At 43.8% G+C, this 25,061-nt stretch overlaps 1 protein-coding gene across 4 annotated transcripts in view; it reads left to right on the top strand.

Annotated features, from left to right (window-relative positions):
• The window catches only part of slc4a2b (solute carrier family 4 member 2b), a 32,391-nt gene extending 7,810 nt beyond the window's left edge, over positions 1-24,581 (top strand). For 2 of the 4 annotated variants that reach the window (XM_041066166.1, XM_041066163.1), the window contains 23 exons: positions 3,835-4,007; positions 10,934-11,102; positions 11,203-11,429; positions 12,480-12,604; positions 13,610-13,830; positions 15,696-15,832; positions 16,386-16,475; positions 17,042-17,222; positions 17,326-17,461; positions 17,956-18,157; positions 18,248-18,356; positions 18,493-18,677; positions 18,768-18,984; positions 19,076-19,282; positions 19,421-19,569; positions 19,686-19,880; positions 20,276-20,503; positions 20,667-20,756; positions 20,871-21,037; positions 21,194-21,447; positions 21,569-21,738; positions 21,910-22,083; positions 22,317-24,581. In XM_041066166.1, coding sequence (XP_040922100.1) covers positions 3,948-4,007; positions 10,934-11,102; positions 11,203-11,429; positions 12,480-12,604; positions 13,610-13,830; positions 15,696-15,832; positions 16,386-16,475; positions 17,042-17,222; positions 17,326-17,461; positions 17,956-18,157; positions 18,248-18,356; positions 18,493-18,677; positions 18,768-18,984; positions 19,076-19,282; positions 19,421-19,569; positions 19,686-19,880; positions 20,276-20,503; positions 20,667-20,756; positions 20,871-21,037; positions 21,194-21,447; positions 21,569-21,738; positions 21,910-22,083; positions 22,317-22,397 — 3,774 coding nt within the window. In that variant the 5' untranslated portion in view covers positions 3,835-3,947 and the 3' untranslated portion in view covers positions 22,398-24,581. The remainder of the gene's footprint in view (positions 1-3,834; positions 4,008-10,933; positions 11,103-11,202; positions 11,430-12,479; positions 12,605-13,609; positions 13,831-15,695; positions 15,833-16,385; positions 16,476-17,041; positions 17,223-17,325; positions 17,462-17,955; positions 18,158-18,247; positions 18,357-18,492; positions 18,678-18,767; positions 18,985-19,075; positions 19,283-19,420; positions 19,570-19,685; positions 19,881-20,275; positions 20,504-20,666; positions 20,757-20,870; positions 21,038-21,193; positions 21,448-21,568; positions 21,739-21,909; positions 22,084-22,316) is intronic. The other 2 variants (XM_041066168.1, XM_041066167.1) reach the window with 2 other exon arrangements.
• Positions 24,582-25,061: the final 480 nt, after the last annotated feature.

The raw sequence follows: 25,061 nt of genomic DNA, 5'->3' as shown, positions 1-25,061 counted from the left end.
GTCCGTTTGTATATTTTATTGAACTGTTCTTTAATTATGCCTTTTCGATAGAATTTGTAGATGAGCGTGCAGTCTGTGGTCGTCACTCACGTGCCAAGCTGCCGATTGAAGTCGGGCCCAGCCGGGGCGTCCTTGCAGATCACTGGTTTTAGACGCATGTGGGCTTGTGTCGTGAGTTCAAGTCTGGCTCGTAACCTCTGCACAGTCGTCTGACTGTCTCGCTCCTTTTCGTTAATGTCATTATGAGGAGGAATTTTTTAACCTTTTATCTATCTCTCACCCAAAAGGTCACAAGACAACAATTAAAGAGAAGAACAAAATCAGCCTGTCTGGCATACAGGTCTTGCTTTAGATTGAAAAGCCATGTTCAGTGGGGATTTTGTGCTAACTCATCACTGCTCAAGGCTCCTAATGCAGAGCTGTCCTGAAACTGGGAGAAAAAAAACAACACTTTAATGAAAGTGTCTCAAAAAGTGTCTCTGTGTCTATAATGTGCCTAACAATCTTAATAAAATGCAGGAAATCGCTCCTCTTGGGAAGTAATCAGGGCATTTTTATCAATACTGGAAATTTACAACATACCAAAGAGACTTTGTCAGGTTATTTTCCTCCGTGGGACAGATGAGTCACCACCATCAGATCACAGATCTCAATACTAAGAAAAAAAAAAAAAGTCTCCTGATCTGTTCTGTCACCTACCTCTGAAGATATGACGCAAATGTCAACGTTTTCGTGATATTCAGATTAATTTCAAACGAGATAGGTTTGCTTAGACTTAACGTAATGAGCCTGAAGATACCAGCGAAGGAAATGTTCCACAGAATCAGTGCAATGTTACATCACAGTAGCTATAAACAGCAGGTTGCACACTGTCAGCTGTCAAGTCAATCAAAACAGGAAACGTAGACTCCTTATTTCATACTTTAAGAGAGTTGTTTTTTTCTTACCCATATAATTGTAGATGTGTGACTGGTACATTTATAATTTAAAGCAAAATGGTGCTGTAGTTGGTATTTATTTGCAGTAGATGACTGAGTTTCTGAGGCATAAAGTAGCATCTTTACGCACTTGATGTGCTCTCACTGTCTGTAGGAGGGACGGCTGAAGGTAGCAGCTTGTGACAAGTTGAGTTAACCTGTAATACCACAGGGTAGACATTATACATTATAGGTTAGTAATACATTTTGTATTAACCCCAATGAGCTCTGGAATATAGGTCCAGGTCCATGCATACACATGCTTGACAGTTAACTCTTTCAAGGGTCTGACATTATAGACTGTATACGAATAAGGCTCCCGTGTTTCCATTTTTTATAAGTTTATAGCTCCTCCTGACAGGCGTCGGTCTGTAGCAGTTACCTTCTTCCTGTTTTCATACTTACTTCCTCCCAGAAGGATAGTTTTCCCAAAGCCTTGTACGCTCACAGTTTAGGCTGTGACTAAATCCAGTATGGAAAAATTTTGAAGACTGGGAAAATAAATTCCACACTCCTCGTCTTCTTTTAGGAACAGTTTGCGAGGTACTGGACCCCTGGATGACTCTGGGAAGACGTGATGAACTTCTTCCAGGACAAAGACAGAGCATCTTGTCCTTACTTCCTCTTGCACTGTCAGCACTCGTCCACGGCCTTTTGGGCAATTCGGTTATTACACAAGGAACAACCAGTTCCTTTTTATTCAGCTGTCCGACAGACAGACAGACAGAAATCTTTTTTTTTGGGGGGGGTGGCATGGTTTTAAATCTACTTGCCTACTAAGGCAATTGCAGTTGGCATTGTTGTTTTCTCCTTCCGATCATTATTGTTATCCTAACGGTATTATTACAGACATGCCCTGAGGTAGATAAGCTGGTTCCCATGGTTTTTGCCCAGGATCCCAGGGTTCTGTAACTTTATCCCTGTGTAGCCGGCCCAGCCTCTTCCACAGTGGTGGGGTCTAGGTTTACTGAGAAAGTAATCTTCAAGCACACTGAGCCAACGCCAGTGGGCTCCTTTATTGATTTTACTGCATGATTTGCAACCTCCCAGGCCAGTTAAAGTTGTTATGTAGTAGTTGAACAGCTGATGATATGTAATTAACATTTGGTCGAGTGACAAGCAGTTGGGCAGAGCAAACGAAGAGTGTTGCCAAAACAGTGTGTAGTCTGCTCTCAATTTCAGGTCTCTGCGGTAATGTCTTTGTTTAATCCACGTCCGAATGCAAGTTCATTCTGTCCAGCTCCCATACTCCTGCATCTCTTGTCATTGATTGTACTTCAGTGAAACATAATTTGTGAAACTCCCTCGCTGTCAGCAAGGTCACTGATATGATTGTGCTTATCGCGTCTTTGATAGCTGCTGTCAGAGAGCCAGTTAGAGCCTTTGGAGTGTGACTCTGAAAAGTGAACCGAAGGAGGGCCGTCCTCTGCTTTTAGGCTGAAGGAAAATCGTTGTTCTGTTAATAATGTTGCTCGTGAGACACACACAGAGTAAGATTTCAGGACAGTTTGTCCAGAATCATGCATCAAAACAACTGTGAATATATCGTGGTTAACAAAGCATCCTCTGGCATTTGAACTATACCAATTTATACGCTTCTGCTAATTCAATCATAATTATTATCAACAATTATTTCTATTAACAATTAATTAGAGTTATTAGGTTTTTTATGTGAGGAAATATTAAAAATGAACGTCAGTTGTTCTTGGATTCTTGTAGTTATGTGATAATGGATTTTTCTTATCTTCTTATGTAACTTAGATTCAGGAATGACAGAGGTGGAGGTTGGCTGGGGCACGTGCCGCCGCTTATCAAAGGGTCCTCTACTCATTAGCGCCGTGTTATCTGCCGCTTATCTAACTCTAATGGTTAATGACCTTGAATGGCAGTGCTGCAGGACTTCTAATCATGAATCCTACAAATGAAAAACGAGAGTGTCTTTGTTTATAAAAACCTGTTGGTATGTACCCCTTCTGCCGCTGTTGCCATTATGTCTGAAGTATAATGTAACTCTCTCTAGTTTTTCCAACTTCTAACTGTGACCTGCAGTTCAAGCCGTTAGTGTTGCTTAAGTGTGGTCCAGGGGACTCAAAGGTACTTGTCAGGCTTCCAGGAAATCCTGAACTGTGGATTACTCCTTAGTTCGACTACGTGCAACAGTACAGGCAGTGTTAGGACAATGAAGCATGTTGCTTTGTGTTTTGTATTTTGATGACTTTGAGTTTTGGTGATGTTAAAGTGCTGACTCTTTGCTTTAATTTTAAGATAGCTGCATCCAAGTCAGATAAACTGTGTGTGAATCACAGCCCGTATTAGCCACGTCGGAACTGTAGCTCTCAGGATGACAGCATTTATCAGTCGATCCTCTGCTTTGGTCCGGACTGAAATAGCTCAATAACATTTGGCTGTTATTGATTTTTCTATGAGCTATCGTCGGCATCAGCACGCCGCACAGACCTGCACTGCAGCCAATCCTCACTTCTCGCCTGTTTCAGGAGGTTTTTCGCCTTCAGTCTAACCTTCACAGGATTGGTTGAACAGCAGTCCTCTGTCTGACCTTAAAAACTCATTCATTGCCCTGCCTGTATGTTTATGGTCATACTCTGGCTGCAGTGGATACTGCGTTAAAAGTCCCTCGCTTTTCCCCAAATATGGATGTGAACATCCTTTAAGCTGAAAATCAGTACATAAACCTCATTTCAAATCCAATGTGCTGGAATATATCACCATCCTTGTATTTTCTGGCTGTACTTCATATTCAGAGATTACTGCCCACAACTATTTCACTCTTGTTTGCCTCAAGTTGTAAGTCTCCAGCTTCATGTGAACTAACTCCTGGATCTCTGTGTGTCTCCAGGTTATGCTGCCCAAAAGCTGTCTGAGTCCCAGTGAGAAAGAGAAGGGCTAAAGCCGCACTGATCCAAACCCAGCTTTCCAGATCCTCTCCAGCAGCGACTCCACTGCGGAGCCATGAGCAACCCCAGCGCTCCCAGCCAGATCACAGATGCCGTGGCAGCGGTTATTCACAGTGTAAGTCCACACGGCCGCACACAGAAAGTCTTTGGTCTGTCCGGTCGGGTCGGGCTCCAGCGTCATCAGCCACATGAGGCAGAGTAGGTGACCCTGGTGGAAAAACCAGGTTAGATGCTGTTGAGGAGGAGATAACACTCACAATTACCAGATTATGGTCTTTCCATGTATGAGACTGTAGCTGTTCGGCTCCAAACTTGCCTTTACTTCAGTTCACATTCTCCCACATTTCTGCTGCATCAGCTCTCTCTGTCCTCTCTGGCATTGGAGTGTGTATTTTGGACGTGCTGTTCCCTCCAGAGCTATGTGTGTGTACAAATCTAGTCACATCGTGGAGCCAATTCCCTGCCTATGCACTTCTGACTGTAAAAATAAAAAAAAGTTCAGAATAGCTTAAGAACACTTCAGATCTGCGCAGGAAGCTGCTCCCGCTGAAATCCCCTTTTTCATTAGAGCACTGGAGAACGTCAACGGTTCCACAACTAAAACGGTTTTCTTCCTCTTTTCTTTAAGTCGACGGGTTGCCAGTGTTGGAAACACTAAAATAATCCTGGCACATGATAATGAAAAACATAATTGCATGGCTGCTGGTGGGATTGATGTGATAAATATGACCGGCAAAGTCGGGAGGGCAGCTGGTCAGCAGCCAAAGAAAGCAGCATTCCTCGAACTCAAGAGCTTCTCAACGAGCTCATCTCAGGGCCATCAAGATCCTGAAGCAGAAAATATCACAGGCTTAAAGGAAAAATCCAGATGAATAGTTTCATATTGCCTCATATCATCAGTGTGCAATGGTTAATGAATTCCAGGAATTATTATGCTGGATTTTTATTCCAGGAATTATAAGTATTGCATCTTCTTTTTTTTTTTTTTACTGATTTACCCACATTTCTCAACCTTTCTCATGTTCTTTTACTCGAGTTAAGGATTTCCTACGTTTCCCAGAATGGCTATCAACAATCTAAGTTGATGATAGTTCACCGTGCTGTGGGCTGAATGTGTAGGTGAGTGGAAATAGTGATGTTTGTTGCACACTGTTGGGGGGGGAAAAAAAAAAAGAGAATTTCCACTCAGTAACAGGTGGTAGAGGCTGCTTAGAGGGACCTTTTCTGGTACTGCAGAGAGATAAAGTGAGAGTGCATATTGTTATTCAAATAGTCCTGATGTTCAGCTGGCTGCAGCGGTGCTGCTCTGTTCTTCACTGCAGCGCCAAACTAGGAAATGCCTGCTTTTCCTTAGCTTTGCATTTTTGTCAGTGTTCTGTCTGCTCCTTCCTTTTCCATTGCACAACGGTGTGGCCGCACTGACAACACCTGCATATACAGTACCTGCATGGAATCTGGAAGGGGCTTCCTCGCTGGACATAAACAACATAAGTGCCGTCCAAGTTTGAAATCTAATCCCAGCAGTTCGGGCAGAGAATGTGAGGAATGCGAATGTGAGGAAGATGTGCAGGATGACAGAAAGGCCACAGAGTTGGATTGAACTATGTCTAATGCTTTATTTTACCCTGTTTTAATACAGAATAACAGCCACTTGTTAGCTTTTTATTTATTTATTTTTGTGTGTGGCCTTTTTCGCCCCTTTATTTCTTCTTATTTTCTTAATTTTCAGAACATGGTGCAAAGACCTACAGTGTGGCCCTTTTAAATTTGCCCACCTTGAACTATAATTTTCTCGGTGAAGGTGCTGATTGACATCCTGAAGCTGTTAAACCTGTTCAGTAGCTGCATGTCTTTATTGCTAATTACAGCCAGAAATAACTGCTATAAAACTTTCTGAGATATAGCGAACTAGAATATGACTTTGCAATAGTAAGACTTGCCAACAGGTAGCCTGGTGATCAAGAAGCTCAGTAAAGATAAAGCTGTTTGCTGTATGACAGTGCCTCAGCAGTTATTGGCTGTTCTCTTGCCTCCAACTCGGTCAAGTTAATTATTATCTCCTTAACAATGTGTGTTTTTGTGCATGCGTGGTCAGAGAGAGTTCAGATAGTCCTGTTTGGATTTAAGGGCTAACATTGTGAAACTCAGTAACGTCTTCTTCCTACCCTGAAGATCTGCCCCGGTCATGTGACGGAGGCCTAACTGAAATGGGAAACAGGTTCTATAAAAGTGGCCGGTGCTGCTAGCGTTTACTTTAGACACTGGAAAAAGCAAATACATTACAGCGATCTTTTTGTATTTTAGGCTACAGCTATACTGTGTGTAATTTGATGGACTGTCTGTATGCAGTTAAGGTGAGTTTGTTTAGTTTGATCATAGAGGACTCAACGTAACATGTGGGTCCAAAGCTTTCTGTTTGTGTTTGAGACATTCAGTATTTCTCTTATCACCCCCAGTGTGTCACTGCTCGTAATCCCAAACAGTGCAAATAGAGATTTTCTGAGCCTATATGCAGCCTGACTTTGTTTCTTTAGGTAAATTCAACCTCAACACAAACTCTGTAGCTGGTTAATGTTCAGTCCAGTTCTTGAACTTTTGAGATGCACTTTTACTTTGTCAACAGCTCAGAAATGACTTTTCCGAAGGTATTAGAAATCCAAGGTAATAATTACTACCTAATGTCATCTTAATGTGTCACTAGTTACAGACCCTCTAATGTCAGCAGGTGGATTACGAAAGATTTCCTGACGAGGGAGCACTGAGCACTTGTGGTAGCCATTTCTTCTCTTTTTTTTCATCAACCAGCGAAAATATCCAGATAATCTTAAGATAAAACTGTGGTTCAGCAGATTTTTTTCCATATATGAAAAGAGACAAGTTGCCAGTAATTGTGTTTTGCCTGACTAACTGAACCTTTTTAGGAGGGCCTTGCGACCCCCAGGTTGGGAAGTACTGGCCCTCATAATGTCATGAGCCCAAAATATGTAAAATATGTTGTCATCATGTCCCCATCCATATATAGTATAGTGTATCAGTGACTCTCAGTGAGACAGTCTTCGTCTGGAAGTGAGCTGTCACACCTCTGATAGGGCGGAGGTTTGCACCACCTCGCACTTGTTACATGTTACTACTTCTCTAACCTCATGTACTTCCTGTGACGTGCATCTGGCCGCCTCCGCAGAACCCTTCTTACTCAATTTTAAAACTTTATCAGATGGACGTCTTTAAATTAGATATAGCTACGGAGTAAAAACACTATCTCAGGCAAATATCTGCCCTTGTTTGGCTGCTAAAAACCCTGTTTGCATAACATGAAATGGGGGAAGGTCTTTGTAGCAGAGCAAATAGTGGAAAACATTTAAATCATGATGTAATAGGAAGGTTGCACAGTTGGCCCAGGACAGAACTGGGTTACAACTCCCTTGCTTATAATCTTTATCAGGAACCCTGAGCATATTGTGCACTCGGATCTCCTCGCAGACTTATGTTAAGATATGCAGCGATGCAGTGACTCATCTGCCACACAGTACGGCGTGACCACTACAACATTCCCGGCCTATCTCACCCTTTCCCCTCCGATGCTGACTGTGTGGGATTTGAGCCTACCTCACGACACAGATAATCCCCTCTGCAGCCTCCACACGCTGTCGAGTGTCCACCTCGTGAGGCCACTGCACATGCACGCTCCTCTTTAAAACTTCAAAAGCATGATTGCACGATAAATTGTTTTTGTTTTTAATCATATGTGTCTATTGGGTAAATGCTGAGAATTAGCTTCCCGGCATAGCTTCCTCCCATAAGTGAACATAAATTCAAATTATTATTGGGAGTGTTATTGATCGCCATTACAAGATTAGTGCTCAGAAAAGATGAGAACGCTCTGTGGGATAGGCTGAATATGTCTATTAATTTTGAAATCTTCCATACACAGCTGTTGTATTTGGTTTATGACTTATTGTAGTTAAGCAATGTAGTGCTTATGTTCACTGATCAACTCATCAAGCTCAAATTTTTAACCATTTGTCATGTGGAAGTTAATCATCTGTGGTTTTAACCTCAATGGGGCACACGACATTATAATGACATTTCATTCCAGTTTCTAAATATGTCTTTGGTCAATATTAGCCATCAGAAACACATCCTTTGAAAAGTGTGAGATGTTTAGTTCCAATGCATTCACATTGCCCTTCAAGGCGCATTGACTAAAAGCACCTTGGTCAATATTTAGGCTTCATGTGGCAAAGTTAAAATGTGGAGATGAATGTCAGTGTGAGGTTTTGTTCCTGGCTGTTCAAACACGGCTTGTCCTTTAGCGCAGCGTTTGTCCTCAAAGCTAGAATGACAGTCTTGTTTATTCTGCCCTGGCACAATGAGCAGGCTGGTGAAGGTGGCAGGTTGGCCGATATGGGCTCTGATTAGGGTATCACGAGGCTTTGATAAGCAGGGGGAGAGGGATTTCTCCTGCCTGCGGTTCTTAATAGAGGTGCTGAGGGTCAGAGCTTCAGTGTTGTCATGGTGGAGGGCTCTGACGCTTATTGCCACCAAAAACCACTGACTGTGATTAAGCTCACGTTGCCATGAGCGAGGTAAGTCTCTGAAACTCCTTGCTGAAGTCAGAAGATAACGCTGGTAGTCAGAGGTTTTCTTCGTCGTCTGGTTGGTTTTGTTTTTACTCGGCTCTCCTCTGCTTGTTTTTGCACATGGTTTTGGTTGTGGAAAATTCTCTCACCTCCTTGAGGATCCCTCACACATCTCTCCCACCTCTGGGGATTCACTGTGAAACCATGATATGAATGAGAGCTCTATAAAAATAAACTGCCGGATTGTGTAGCAGCACTCCGAGGGTTTCAGTCATATGGTGAGGATACGTGGACTCCAACTTTTTCGATCAGTCCTTTAATTAAATATTGTTAAGTGCTGAGGTAGTGATGTGGACACAGGGTTAACTAATTACAGAAATCAAAAGTTTATTTTCATTTTTTAATTTTAGCTCGATGTCTGCAGTTTAAAAGATTCACATTTTCCATTTAGGCCATTTTAAATTTGAACTCCATTCAGAGAAATGTGCTCTTCCACTTTCAGTATCAGTGTTACATGTGCTATAAAGAGCTGAATTGTCTTTGGGGTTTGTTCTGGAGGTCACTGAGATAAAAGTAGAGTTTGTTCACTCCTCTTTTTGAGTCTCTCGTTGATCTGTCAGAGGAAAACAAAAAAAGCTTTAGGAGGTATTGAACCTTGGGTCAATATTGAATGTGCAGCTGACCTGTCTCCTTTTACTCATAAGTCTCTGCTGGTCTCCAGCCCCGAGCAGGGTTTTCTGCTTCTATCACCTGTGTGTGGCATGTAAAAGCAGGTCAGAGTTATAAACTGCACGGTTGTGTGGGTCATGGGAATCAGTTTTCCACACTTTCTTTGGACATGCCTTAATTCATGAACATGTGTTGAGCATTACGTTTTCTTGTCTTGATGGATTTGATGAGCTTAATGTGTTAAAAGTGGAACATCCAGGACTTTTGTACATGACGCAGTGGTATCTGAAGCTGTAGAGAAGGAGCTGTGAACAATATAAAGCTGGTTTGAATCATATGTGTACGTAGCTCCCAGTTTTTGTTCCTTATGCGACGTTATTTTGATTAATTATATTTGTTACAGATTTATTTCTAAGAAAAGAAATGTGATCTTATGAAAAAGTAACAGTATGAAAGTCGTATCAGGAAGTGAAAGTACAAATTCTGCAGAAAAATGATTCCTGTGACTGATTTACTATTATATATTATTATATTATATTATTATATTATACTGAAGCACCCATAAGTTACGATGGAGCTTGTTTTAACTAAATTATATACAGTTGCCTTGTTTAGGCCAGTGGGTCCCAGCCTGTGGGAGTAATGGGTTAGGAAAGAAGAAAAAACAAATTCCCACTGCACAAATTCATATTCATCTTTTTGGAATTTTCTCTAATCTTGGAATTTTCTCTGCGTTTTTGGTGCAACATTGGATGAGTTTACCTCTTTGGGTCACAAACAGCAATTTAAATGAAACCATCTGCGAAGTTTAGAGTTGCAATCTCACGCTAATAACTGATTTCCCTGAAGATCAGGAGCCACTGGTTTAATCATTGAGAATGTTTTGGATTTTATTTAAGTATATTTATTTAATTAATGTCTACAGCTGCAGTTATGAATGCATTACAGTTTATTTGTTTGGGGTTTTTTTTTTGTAGCTGAAACTAAAGTATGAGTTTGACACAAAACTAAGCAGGAGCTTCAGGTGGGAGAAGAGTAATTATATTTCATCACGTGCTCTCTGCGGCTCCCTGCAGCTCTGAGGAAAACCTAATATATGACTGATATGTTGGGCGTCCTGAGAACCACTTGAGGGAGCATCAGATGACTTGTGGCCCCTGAGTTTTGCCACAGGAAGGGTCCGCCGCAGGATCCGAGGCACCTGCGCGGTAGTCATAGCAACATTTGCTCCGCTGTGAGGTGTCTATGGCAGAATCCTGTCAGCTGGAGTAGATCCACTTGCTGTATCGCTCCAGACAATCCTTGTCACAACATCCCACCGGCAGAGCAGGGCGCAGCAGGGCACCGTGTCCTGCTGCAAGAAAACAGATCTCTTATCACCCACGTGATCCCTGTCACACCACAGCATGGAAAAAGAGTAAACTGATCAAAGCACATGGCTATTGTTTCCAATTTAAAGCTTATTTTCAAGAATGCATGCATGAGAGGACTCGTCATATGATGCCCTGACTGTGGAGCATTCACAGCACCACAACTCCCTCTAGTGTTGGTTTCATTTAAAGGCAAACACATGCTGTTTCCCAGGTTTTGAGTAAATACTGTGTTGAAAAAAAATTACCTGCAATAAACTGTAACCTGTCTGCATTTATAATGTCCATTTTATTTATTCAGTGTTGAAACTTCAGTTGAAACTTTGAATCTCCATATTCCTGATCAGCCAGTGGATTTTCATTGTTTTCATTTTGTGTTTCTGTTTATTCATGTGTTTGTTCTGTTGTGGTTTGTGTTGCAGCCAGAGGCTCCTGCTGCCTCATCACTACACGGGACTCCGCGCTCAGAAGAAGACGACGATGGGGACCTGAACAAAACTTTGGGCGTCCATCGCTTCGAGCAGATCCTTAGTCCTGCCGCTGTCGTACCTGATGAGCAGCACCACAACTACCATGAGGAGGACATTGAATGTAAGCACTCAGAGGCTTCAAAGCTGGACATGTGTCAAATTTTTAAAAAACTGGCAGCAGCTCATCTTTGTGTTGTATTTCTGATCCATCTTCCTCGCAGACCACCGTCACTCCTCCCACCACATCCACCGACCTCTGTCCAAACTGCCCCCCGAGGGACGCAGGAAGAAGAGCAGCAAGAAAAGGAAGAAGGACAAAGACCACAAAAGCAGCCTTGCTCCCACCAGTGGCCCCATAGAGGAAGGAGAGGATGAAGAGGAAGAGGAGGAGGAAGGGACGGAGACAACTTCTGCTCTGTCTGATTCAGAGAGAGTCAAAGATGTGGAGGTAGTTATTTGACTGCCTTAGTCTTTTTACTCTGTATCTTGCAGTAAAAATATTCTCAGTATCTTTTTCAGCTCAGTATTGTATCATGTCCTTTAATTCCACTTATTGTCCAATTGCACTGTAATTAGCAGATAAAAACACCCTCTGATATATTGGTCAAGCTCTAGTCTGGCTTGCTTTTATATACTGACCTTACGTATTCTAATGAGAAAGCTTATTAATGCGGGTATAGAGAGCAGGAGTCAAAGCAGCCGTTTATTTCCGCGGCGATTTGCATTAAGAAGCGGGTGAGTGAGCGTTCAGGAATGTGCTGCGGTACAAACAGCCATAGTCCACGCTCTGATAACCAACCTTCTCACTCACTGTTGTAGTATTACCATATTTTCCTCTATGAATATTTCAGTATAGTCTTAATCATTCATCAGTGGGTTTCATGTTTGGCTGTTATTCTTCTCAAAACAGGACCAGATTTAACCTGATCAGAATGTAATGAAATAGTATTCACTGCTGCATAATTTATAGAACATATGTGAGATAAGCGACTCATCTTTCATTTAACTGTTCTCGTCTCTTTTTGAGTATCATTTGGCTCCAGCTTCTGTTTCATTGTCTGTTTCATTGTCTTTGTCACTTTTTATTTGTTGTAATTCAAATGCATTTTACCGCAGGAAAGGAGAAAACAAACATCAACAGAGCACGTGAACTGAGTGGGGTATAGATTTTTAGATTAGGAGAAGGAGATAAGGATAAGGAGAGGAGCATCTTCAGCTTCACCCTTTAACTTTGATGTTTTTATACTGAAGGAAATTTAGTTTCCAGACTGACTTTATTAATAATATTATAAGCTTGATGATAATGAACAGGATTTACGAAATCTCCAGCACAGTTTGCTGGAATTGATTAAATTAACTTTTTACAACCAAATTCCTCTATTTAATGGAATTTGACCGTGTGTGTTGTGACGTCCACAGAACTTCTTGGCTTGAATTTTGGCTTCGCTGCCTGTTCTCACTGTAAGCGGTGCTCTCACACTCTGTATCCCCTCCACAGTTCTTTCTTTCGGATGAAGACCATGTGGCCAAACGTGGCAAAGAGAGCCCCCGCTCAGCCCGAGAGCTTGATATTGTGCCACAGTCTGGCGTCGGAGCAGATACTGAAGATTCGACCTCCACAGAGTGAGTCGAGCCTTGTTCTTGGAGTAAATAAAAAACAGAGATGTTGCTGTGAGAGACCGCGAGGTTTATAATCATGCTTCACCTGCTGCGATGATTGCATAATGCATGTTTTTGCCATGTTGCTGAAGTGTTCTCACAGCTGTTCTGATTGGGTTAGACTCACTCAGGCACGTTTAATTGGTCAGAGAGGTACACACTGTACGTTACCATGTCTCAGGCATCCAGTGGGCCTGCTGGGAGTGATCTGATGGACCAGAGTAATCCCCTCCTCGCAGACCCATATATCACCTGTCGCTCTAGAGGACACAACACACCTCAGCTGCCCCAGGATCCACCTATGACATTTAGTTTTCCACTTAATGAAGGTTTAATCTGAGCCGGGACAAAGCTGCGTTTGCGCACTTTGCTTGTTTTCAGTCTATCAGAGAGCGATGCCGTCGCAGAGGATTTGTTTGTAGGAAACATCCTGATAAAAGAGGAGGAAAGTTGAGGGAAAGTAGTTTTTGGGAAAAGAGAACTGATACTTAAAGGACGGTGAGTTTATCCTGTTTATTTTCCAAGTGGTTTAAAGGATTTGTCTTTGCACTTTTTTTTTTTTTTACCTTTTTTTGAGTATTTAAATTTTAGAAACTGCATGTTTTGAGCTGTGAGAAGCGAGTATATTATAGAAGGATAATCGGGGTCTAATACCTGGATCAAGTGATGGTAACCAGCCAATCAGTGCAACTAAAGAGCAGAGGTACTGTTCCTGTGACATTTAAATGAGTGTGTGTTAAGGAAAGAAGGAAATGAACTATAAAGAAGAGCAGTAAAGGTGTGTGTCTGGTTTTAAGGCATGTAATACTTTGTGAAAAGTCATTTTTTTAAATGTACAGTTTGTAACCTGACATTTTTAAAGGCATGTTTAAGGTATGTTGGGTGAAAATAGTTAATCAGCTAAAGAAAAAGAAGCATAAAAACAAACTCTGAGCTGCTGCTTTGTCTTGTTTTTCTGCTTTCATCTAGTAAGCCGGTCTTATCCGACACCTCCAGCCCCTCTCCCCAGCCAGTGCCACCTGAACACATACCGCTGGCCCGGGTGTCATCCGCCAGCCGCAGCTACGACCTGCAAGAGCGCCGGCGTACGGGCAACATGACGGGAGCTGAGCAGGCCAAGTACCAACGTATTCCCACTGACGAGAGCGAGGCTCAGACACTGGCCTCCGCTGACCTGGACGGCATCAAGAGTGAGTATAGATGAAATGTCACTTGGCCGATTTTGCAGTCTCTATATTTTGTGCCTTCAAATGTTTTTAAAGTAATTAGTCTGTGGTCTTACGTGCATGTCCCAACCAGCAGCGAGGGCATTTGTATTAATAAACCTGTGATTTTATGTGAAATATGTTCAAAATGTTCAGTTTTTAACTTGTTGTCACCTTGAAGTCATGTTAATTATCACCCAGCTCTACACAGCATTTTAGTGTCTTTCAGCTCATTGCTTTGGTTCGATGGCCAATTACGTTACTGTGCTGTTTCTAAAAATGCGTAGTATGCTACCTGCCGCAGCACTTTTTCCAGCATGTGTGGCTTTCTGATGGTGTTTTGCGTATTTTATGATTTTCAGCCTCTCGTTCTTTATAGCTTCATTACCTCTGTGCTGTAGTCGTGCGATTAGACAGCAACAGTAATGAGGTCTTGGCTTTGTCGATGCCCAGATTCCTCCAGAAACGTCAGTGTGAGGGCAGGGGCCACCTCAAGTCCCTTCTGCATTGCAGTCTGCTCCCCGCTGCCCTGTGACGTTCCCGGGCCCCCGGCCCAGCGTGGGGTTGTGTTCGGGGGCCGGCGAGATTTACATCAGGGAGCCGACCCCTCAGCAGAGAGCAGCAGCTTATCAGAGAGTGTGGCAGACAGGCCCGCATTATTAAATTAGCCGTTCCCGCTGTCAGCTGAGGCCCCTGGACCCAGGCCCGGGCCATCATGGTAGCTAATTGTGAAACCTGGATCTAAGTTCAAAACCTTTTATTAGAGCAGTGAAACAAAGGGAAGAGTTAAGTAGACTCAGAGGCAAAATAAAGAGGCTGTGGACTGAGCTATTGGCTCGATAACGTCCACATACAGCGTCTGGTCATTATGAGGCTTAGTGACGATGAGTCGAGCCTCCCCACAGGTTCATCTCCAGTTATTCTCTGTCTTCTTTTATCTGCTTCCCGCCACCGTAAATCATCCTGGGAAAGTCTCTGTCTCTGGCTGCTGCTCAACAATAGGAATTATTAGATCACTGTCCCTCCCCTTTTGTTCGACCCGAGTGAATTAACACCTCTTACTCGCTGATGCATTCTGATAGTTTCAGACCCCGTGGGGTCAGAAGCCGGTCAGGGAATCGCAACTTTTTCCTATCTGTCAAAACTTTGTCACACACTCCAGTTCGAGCAGCAAGGGGGTCATGTAGTCAGATGGCCGTGCCAACGCCAGCCACGAACCTTCTTCTTCTTCCTTCGAGAGCTACATGTCAGCCAGGCACCGTTTTACTCCAAAGTCTTCCCCGAACTTCGCTCACACACCAGCGAACACATCATGGAGCGACTTTGACCAGTGTTGACCAGGCCCACCTGGTTTTCAGATAATGAGTTAAAACATTGATGAGGACTCTCAAAAGCTTCCGCCTTTGTTACGTAAAATTTACAGCCGGTGATAAAGGTAAGAGACCTGGTGTTGATGAGGGGATTTTCTCTTGCTCTGTTCTTGCTTCTCAGCTTTTGTGTCCTTCTGATATGGTAAAAAAAAATTTTATGATCAGAGTGACAGCAGGTCCGTTGATCTTTGAACTTATGACACCTGATAGGACAACAGTGTCGTGTCGTATCTGTGCCATCCAGTGTCTCTCTCCACGTCCTTTTCGATGTCTGGTGTGCTGCCAGCATGAGTAACCCTACTCCGTGCTGTGGGTCCACAGAAACAAAAGCAAAGCCACTTGGCCCTCTGTGACTTGGTGGGCTGAGATTTGAACTTAGGGTGAAAGGTCAACGTGTTGCAGGTCGACGTGATGTGTGTTTCTCAGCTGTGTTCTACAGCACATCTCACCCCTCCTCTCCTCTCTGCTTTGCTCCACCAGGTCATCGCTTTGAAGATGTTCCCGGCGTCCGCAGACACCTGGTCAGAAAGAGCACTAAGGGACAAGTGGTGCACATTGGTAAAGACCACAAGGAGCCGACCACTCGCAGCCGCAAGCAGGACCGAACGCCACATGAGGTGAGACGTTCCTCACTTGTCATCCATCCTCTGTAGAAATTAAGCCAAGACGTGCATAACTTGCCATGACAGCTAAGTCTAAGTTTTTATTTTAATCTTAATTTTCCACATCAGATTTTGTCTAGTTGCCACAAATTTGACCATAAATCATAGCAAGTCCTGGGAAATGTTTCCCGTCTTTTCCTCCCGTCACTTTTAGCGCAGCCCTCTCTCTTTTGTGGAAGGGACAGGGAGGGAAGGGCACAATTAAAAATGAATGAATGAGTTCTTTCCTTTCACGCGCGGAAAGGAAAAAAGCGGAGAGAGAGAGGAGCTTAGGTAACCAGACACTGGGAGCTCCTGAGAGAGGGAGAGTTATGTTTTATTAACACACATTCTCATACAGCGCTCCGAGCCCCCAGCAGCCCAGGTAAACAACAGGTCCCTGTCAGGTGTGTGTGTGAGTGTCATGTGGAAGAATTACCTGTGGATATGTGTGTAAAAGCGGGGGTCCCATCCTTTGTGCGGCTGTATCAGTGTTTGAGTCCTCTCCTGCACCGTCTCGCTCCTCCAGTCGTTGCCGGTGGTTCTGTACCGCTCTGCCTCGCGGCCAGAAGGCATCCTGCTGGACATGGACTCCGGTCAAATGGCTCGGTACCAGAAGGTGAGGCTGGGTGAACCAGCCAGAGTCAGGTCTGACTCGTGTGAGCGTGATTTCACAGGCATGCAGCAGGCGTGTGATGGCACATGACGCCAAATTAGGGGATTTTACAGCCTGTTTGGTTTTTTTTTTGATTGTCATTTCACACAGGACTGTGACTGACCTGCATGGTGTTCAGTGAATAACCTGTTAACAGATGTTTGATGCTGACAGAGTTGAGAGACGCACAGCAGATTGTCTCTCCTCTGCCTTTTTAGTAGTAAGTTTTTTTTAGGTGTCTGTTTTTCTGTGTTTTTATGCAACTTTTTCTGAGTTGAACATTAGGGTAGGGAAATATCCCTCTCTTCCATGTTGAGTGAGTTTAAATAAATCACTTGGTATCCCAGTAAGCATGGAGCTCTGATGTTGGGCTGTCACCACTAAACCAAGACTGACTGAATCAACTGGCGAAATACAAAGTGCTTTTGCTATGAAGTTGAACACGCATGTTGTTCGGTCTGGGCAGTGTGGATGTTCTCTGTATCCGCGTCTCACCTACACCTGTGTGTGATCCTGTGTGATGCTTCCAGGTGTTTGTGGAGCTGAACGAGCTGACCATGGACAAGAACCAGGAGATGCAGTGGAAGGAAACGGCTCGTTGGATCAAGTTTGAGGAAGATGTGGAGGAGGAGACGGATCGCTGGGGGAAACCTCACGTTGCTTCTCTGTCTTTCCGCAGTCTGCTGGAGCTCAGAAAGACCATCTCACACGGTAAGAAACAGAAACTGAGTTCAGTGTGCACATGTCATTTTTAAAGCCAAAAGGTCAGTGGTCCAGTTCATAGGGTACTGAACTCAGTGTGTGTGTGTGTCAGGTGCGGTGCTGCTGGACCTGGACCAGAAGACACTGCCTGGCATCGCCCATCAGGTGGTGGAGCAGATGATCATCTCTGATCAGATCAAAGCTGAGGACCGAGCCAACGTCCTGAGGGCCCTGCTGCTTAAACACAGGTGACTTACAGCATCAGCCTGGAGCTGAAGCGATCGGCCGATTGATTGGAAATAGTCAGAAGCTATTTTGATAATCGGTTAATCGTTTCAGTAATTTCTCAAGAAAAACTGTGGGAAAAATGTGCCATATGTTTGTAGATTCCAGGCTCTCAGAAGAGATTTGCTTTCAAAAGTTTTGACAATTTTTTGTGGTGTTTCATAGACTAAACAATTCACCAATCCAAAAATTAACTGTCAGATTAATCAGGAATAAGAAAAATTGTTCGTTGGTACTTTTTCGGGTGATTGTTGGACATTTTTGCCTTTAATTTACAGTATTATTTAAAAGATATATAACACAAAGCTAAAGTTTTCAAAGCTAATTCTAAGGAGCCGATGTTAAGTTGTCTTTTATCTCACTGCTACACGCTTCCTGCTACTAGATGGCTTCATGCCTGGTCACTGCCTCTCTTCCTCCTGCTCACCCTCTCTCTACCTCTCCCTGCCTCCCCTAGTCACCCGAGCGATGAGAAAGAGCACAGCAGCCCTTTCCCCAGGAACATCTCGGCAGCCAGCCTCGGCAGTCTGATAACACACCACAACAGTGCCAACCACACCCACCAGCCGGAGCCGTCTGTCACCGACCCGCTCATGGGCACCATCCAGGCTACGGGGGACACAGACACTCGCATCGACATGGAGAAGAACGAGGTACAGGTAAGTCTTGTACTCAAGTGTTTTCCAAAAATCACAATTACAAGTAATCTTCTTTCACCCGATTTCACTTCCTGTGTTGCTCGTTTTCAGCAGAAGGAGCCGAACTTGGTGCCCGGTATGCATCGGTCCAAGTCCAAACATGAGCTGAAGCTGCTGGAGAAGATTCCTGAAAATGCGGAGGCCACGGTTGTCCTCGTAGGTGAGTCGCTAACACCTTGAAAGAAATAAAACATCTCATGTGAACACGTACTACCACTTAAATCACACCCGAACAACTTAAAATTACTCCGATTCCTGCATATTTAATTTGACTGTTATGCCTCGCTGACTTCTAGGCAGTGTGGACTTCCTGGAGCAGCCCACCATGGCGTTTGTGCGACTGCAGGAAGCGGTGGAGCTGGAGTCCGTCTTAGAGGTCCCTGTGCCCGTCAGGTTCCTCTTTGTTCTGCTGGGACCCCCCACCACCAGCATGGACTACCACCAGATAGGACGTTCCATCTCCACGCTAATGTCTGACAAGGTGAGCGAGACACACACACAGATTTCTGTTTCTATAAAATGTGTGGGTTTCCTGCACATAGCTTACATTTGTGGCTGAATTTTCATCCAGCAATTCCACGAGGCAGCCTACCTGGCGGACGACAGGCAGGACCTGCTGAACGCCATCAACAGCTTCCTGGACTGCAGCATCGTGCTGCCGCCGTCGGAGATGGGAGGGGATGAGCTGCTGCGCTCTGTCGCTCGCTTCCAGAGGGAGATGCTGCGTAAGAGGGAGGAGCAGGAGGTCAAACTGTTGGCCAAAGAACCTAAAAGCCTTGAAGAAAAAGGTAAACTTCTCCTCAGGAAATTTGAACGTTTGTCACGTGACTTTCTGACATTTTAAATTTAACTGATAATCTGCTCTCTCCCGTCACCCAGAGGCCCTCCTCACACCTTTGAAAAAGTCAGACGACCCTTTAGAGCGCACAGGGCGCCCCTTTGGTGGGCTGATACGAGACGTGCGGCGACGTTATCCGAAGTACGTCAGCGACTTCAAGGATGCCCTGAACAGTCAGTGCATGGCTGCTGTTATCTTTATCTACTTTGCTGCCCTCTCTCCAGCCATAACATTCGGAGGCCTACTGGGTGAGTCGCACGCGGGGAAACTCAACTCTCCCTTTATTGCCTCGTGGCAAATCCCTTTCATGTTTTTGTAATGATGGTTGCATTGATGAACCTTTGTGCTCATCGTGGCTTTAATGAGTTGTGTGTGCCTGTTGCTAGGTGAGAAGACGGAAGGTCTGATTGGTGTTTCTGAGCTGATTGTGTCGACAGCAGTGCAGGGTGTGATCTTCTGCCTGCTCGGAGCTCAGCCACTGCTGGTTGTGGGCTTCTCCGGACCCTTACTGGTTTTTGAGGAGGCCTTTTACAGTGTAGGTTGATAAACAGTGTCTCTACTCAATGACAACAATGTCAAACTATTCCTTTAAAAAGCCCAGAACTCATAAATAAAGCGCAAATAATGTTTAATGGATCTGTGTTTAAACAGTTCTGCAAATGGAATGAGATTGAGTACCTGACTGGTCGCGTCTGGATCGGATTTTGGCTCATCGTCATCGTGATCGTCATGGTGGCCTTCGAAGGCAGCTTTCTGGTCCGCTTCGTCTCCCGCTTCACCCAAGAGATCTTCTCCTTCCTCATCTCCCTCATCTTCATCTGCGAGACCTTCATCAAGCTTGGCAGGGTACACCTGAGACCTGAAATAACAACTCCTGATTACAAAAACTTTTTGTTGGCACGCTGGGGGATTACTTCCCTGACACTAAACTGAACAGACTAATCTTTGGACAATATTCAAAACTCGGGGTCGAAATGAGTATGTTTTTCTAACGAGTGCACCTGAAATCCTCTGTGATTGATTGGCCTTGAAAGTTAAATGGATTGAGAGTTTAACTATTATCCAGGCTTATGGTTTTGGAGGCCGTGCTATTTTTAGGGTTTTATGGCACAGACTTGAAAGCCATTTGGCTATGAGCTAATTTCATTTTCCAAAAAGTTTGGCCGTGGCAAAAATCCCTCTGTGCGTGTACATTGGCGAAGTCTTGCATGTTAATTTGAACCCTCTGTGTCATCGGACAGATTTTTAAGGAGCACCCTCTGAGACGCTGCTCCCTTGACAACAGCACAATAGAGGGCACCTCAACAGACAATATCACCCTCTCACTGAGCAACAGCAGCCTGTCTGTGACGGCCAAGGACCGAGGCGAGCCCAACACTGCTCTGCTCTCTCTGGTCCTCATGGCCGGAACGTTTTTCATAGCTTTCTACCTGCGCAAGTTCAAGAACAGTGCGTTCTTCCCTGGAAGGGTAAGGATCTAAAATCACCTTAAAACACCGGTCCTGCAATATTTACCCCCATATTTATTTAACTGTTCTTTTTATATATTATTTATTTGTTGTTGTTATACAGTCATACAGCCACAATATTAATCTGTGGTACAGATTTGTCAAACTGTCTCGTGGTGTGTAGTTTCGCAGGATCATTGGAGATTTTGGGGTGCCCATCGCCATCCTCATCATGGTCCTGGTAGATTACAGCATAGACGACACATACACACAAGTAAGACTCAAATGCTGCCTCTGAGTCTTCATGTAAACGTTTGACCTTTGACTTTTCACGATACACACGTTCATTATCACGTCATACTCAGTCCTGTCTTCATCCTCTCTGTAGAAACTGAGTGTTCCCAGAGGTTTCTCAGTGACGAGTCCCAGTAAACGTGGCTGGATCATCAGTCCCCTGGGTTCGGACGGAAACTTCCCCATCTGGATGATGTTTGCTTGCTGTTTGCCGGCTCTGCTGGTTTTCATCCTCATCTTCATGGAGACGCAGATCACCACGTGAGTAACCCACGTTAAACAGGAACATCATCAGAACAACACATTGTGACAGAGATGTGTGCTATCGTGACATTCTGAATGGTCGTTAAGTCACTAACTTAACCCTGTTGTTCACGTGTGTGGCCCCCCCCCCCCCCCCCCCCCCACTTCCTGCAGTCTGATTGTGAGTAAGAAGGAGCGGATGCTGGTGAAGGGCTCTGGTTTCCATCTGGACCTGCTGCTGATCGTGGTGCTGGGTGGTAGCTCGGCACTGTTCGGCCTGCCGTGGATGGCCGCTGCAACCGTCCGCTCAGTGACCCACGTCAACGCGCTCACCGTCATGAGCAAGGCCGTCGCCCCCGGAGACAAGCCCCGCATCCAGGAGGTGAAGGAGCAGAGGGTCACTGGGCTCCTGGTCGCCATCATGGTTGGTGAGTGGCAGACGCTGAAGTCTCATTACTTCTTTTTTTCTTTATCACTTGAGTCCTGGTTGCATTTTAAACCTTTAACTTCCTTTAAAACTGCATTTTTGTTTCTTTATTTTTTGTGCAGGCTTATCCATTGTAATAGGCGACCTGCTGCGTCAGATCCCCCTGGCTGTGCTGTTTGGTATCTTCCTCTACATGGGAGTGATGTCTCTCAATGGCATCCAGCTAACAGAGCGAATGATGCTGCTGCTTATGCCGCCAAAGTATCACCCTGACCACACCTATGTGCGCAAGGTGAGACGCCCGTGGCGATTTAAAATGTCATTTATATTAAAGCTATAAAAATGTAAGCGTGCAACGTACAGTTAACTTTTTTATGGATCTGTTGACTAAATGTTGTGGAAAACAATTTCCTGGCGCCCAAAGTAACGTCGTCAAATTGCTGGGGGCTTTCGTTTCCTGCAGGTCCGTACGCTGCGCATGCATCTGTTCACCTGCATCCAGCTGGTGTGTTTGGCAGTTCTCTGGGCTGTTATGTCCACACAGGCGTCTCTGGCTTTCCCCTTCGTCCTCATACTCACCATTCCTGTCAAGATGTTCCTGCTGCGCCGCATCTTCACCGCCAGAGAGATGGCATGTGTAAGTTTGCCACAGGGGAGAGCAGTTTGCTGTTTCATGCACCTGCTCCACCTCTGCAGCTGCAGCAATGTGGCTATAATTTCAGCCCTGTGGTGAGAAAACAAAGTTAAAGGAAATAACGTGTATTTTCTTTATTCCTGTATTTAATTGTGCCATCAAGCAGAGACATTTCCAATGCGATCACACAGTTGCCGCACCAGTGGTTACATGTTCTAACTCTGATGTCTCTCCAGCTGGATGCGGACGACGCAGAGCCAAAGTTTGACGAACGCGAGTGTCACGACGAGTACTCTGAGATGCACATGCCTGTGTAGCCCACGACGAGCCCTCACATCACCGCTTAACTCCTCTTAGTGGACACTAAAATCCGCCAATCACTACCGCTAAACATCTGGGATGCAGCGATGGAGTCCCTCCAACTTGAAACACTCACCGAGGAATTTGATGCCACATCACTGTGCGCCACCAGCCTTCTTCATCACCAGGACATGAACGTACAGTACGTCAGGGGTGTTGGTTGGTTGTTACTTGGGTCAAACTTTTCACTATTTAAGTAGCTTTTTATCAGAGTGGTCAGCAGCACTTTGTGGCACAAGCATTGAAATCCTACCGAGGAGATCAAACTATCGTCAGTGTGCGTTCACTCATAATGTACTTTTTTTTTTAAAAAAAACATATATTTCAGGGGACAAGAGATTCCAAATCAAATGATGTGATCTCGAGCTCATGTGATAAGAATAGATAGATTTGCAAGACTGATTCATTTTTAGCCCTGAAAGGTTGCTCTGATTCACATTGAATATGTGGAGGATATATGGGATACATTCCTTTATGTTATCATGCTATAGTTATTGCTCGTCTAGTTTGTCGCTTTTTTAAGCTCACCAAGCGCCTTATGAAGGAAATAAAAAGGTATACTAAGAGGGGTTTTTTTCCTCATTTTGTCTTATTGTAGACAGCCGATCACTTTACCCGCCTCCTGAAGCTCGTAGCACTTTTATCAAGACACCAAATCTGAACAATGACTGTATTTTAACTAATCATTTTATCTCCTTAAATCCCTTAAATATCAGTGTTGCTTTAGTTGCTTCTTAAATCTTTGATTGATTGATTTTTTTTTTTTTTTTTTTTTAGCTTGTCCTTTCACCGTTCATGTTTTTGCAGAAGTTTAGATAACAGTTGGGCTTTTATGTTAACTTCTGTACCTGTAGTACATTGAGATCACCAGCAGAGGGAGATCTTGCAGGACTGTGATGATGATGATGATGATGAACCAAAAAAAAAAAAGAAAAAAACAGTATATGAAAATGCAATTTCTCATTACAATAATGCCATGACATCATGTTTCTCATCACAACACATTTTTGTAGTTCACACAGTGGCATAATAAATACACTCTAAGAGTCTCCATGCACATGTTTAGGGCACTAATGTACTGATGTAGAGTTTGCTTCGAGGTCTCACCTGGTGTGTTTGGTTTATGGGAATCACTGTAATTTATTGGTGTCTTTATCCAAGTGCCAAATTGTGTCTCGTGTAAATAGTGTAGTGGTCACAACGATAAGCTGCAGTTCAATCATCTCAAATCTCCTTACTGTAACGTGTTTGAAGGAGTCTCAGCCTAATTAACGCATCTTTCATAGTATAACATTCCTCGGTTTATCACGGTTTTTGTTTTTCAAACATTTCATTCACACTCGTGAACTTTGTCGACCAAATTCCACACAAGCTGTGTAGACAATCTCATTATTCATGCATGACTGAGAGGGAAGGCTTTTAAAATAAAAACATATGTAATAGGTTTTTTTTTTAATGTCGTGTTGTATCATTGTGACAAGAATTGGTTAAAGCTTTGACGCTGTTAAATAACTTAAATTTTCGGTCTTCTGTTACTCTCGAGCGCGTATTTCAGACACTACGTTTCCCTCTGAACTGCCCCATCTTCGGCCTGACTGACGCTGTGATCTTGTGCCTGTTTCTCGAAGTTGCACAAAATCTCAAGTGCCTGTGGGACCATGAAGTGATCAGCTACAGGTGTCTGCTGTGTTTGTAAGGGCGACACACGTTACAATAGTTTGCACTTTTGAGACGCTCATAAATCAAACATCTCTCCCATTATTTATCTGTTGCAATATGAGGCATTATTGCTGGGTTTTTTTTTTTTGAGGATTTATTTGGGGTATGTCACAGAGCCTTTTTTTTTTCTTTCTTTCTAATGTACACACACATTTGGCTGCACCATGGCCATAACAACCAAGGGGATATTTATGAGGGGGAGGCAGTGGAGTACAATGTCAGTTTTATGTCTGCTTGTTGTGCCTGTGGATGAAGTGAAGGTAATCTGTGTTATGTCAAAGTGTTTGTCGAAGTCGTGAAATGCTGATCTGATGTGTTGATCCATTTCATAAGCAATACAAAGTCCGAGAGGCTATTGCTGATGTTCCCTTGTACATTAATGGTTCAAATATTGATGACAAATAAAAGTTATTTTCTATTTATCCTGGCTCTTGTTCTGTCATGTTTTCAAACCCTGTGGAACCTCGTCCTATTATTTAGACTTTAATTCTGCAATAGAGAATTAAGGTCTAAATAATCTTTCCAACAACAGTCTATCCAACAATCTTTTGTAATTCACAGTATCAGTGGCAAAGAATTTGAAAACGTTAATAAAAAACCGTCTCAGTGACCACGACATTACCCAGACTGATAACTAGATTACAATTTTGTTTTTCTTCAAGGATCACAGTCATGAAGGAGATTTGACAAAGATTTCTTGTTGTTGACATCCTCTGTTTCAAAATCGAGACCTGACTAAGTTTGTGTTTCCAGGCTCTTTCCTCCCAGTAAAAAAAAGAAAAGGGGGCTGGATGTTCTGTCCTGGAAAACAGAACACAGTGGGTGGTTTGTTGCACTATCACACCGCCCCCACTGCTACAGACACATGCAAAAAGATGGCTGCTTTGTTGCTGCTGCTGTTG

This window comes from Toxotes jaculatrix, chromosome 20 (assembly GCF_017976425.1).
Source record: "Toxotes jaculatrix isolate fToxJac2 chromosome 20, fToxJac2.pri, whole genome shotgun sequence".
Classification (NCBI taxonomy): domain Eukaryota; kingdom Metazoa; phylum Chordata; class Actinopteri; family Toxotidae; genus Toxotes; species Toxotes jaculatrix.
Note: the sequence above shows the minus strand (reverse complement) of the source record. Positions and strands in the feature narration are given on the sequence as shown.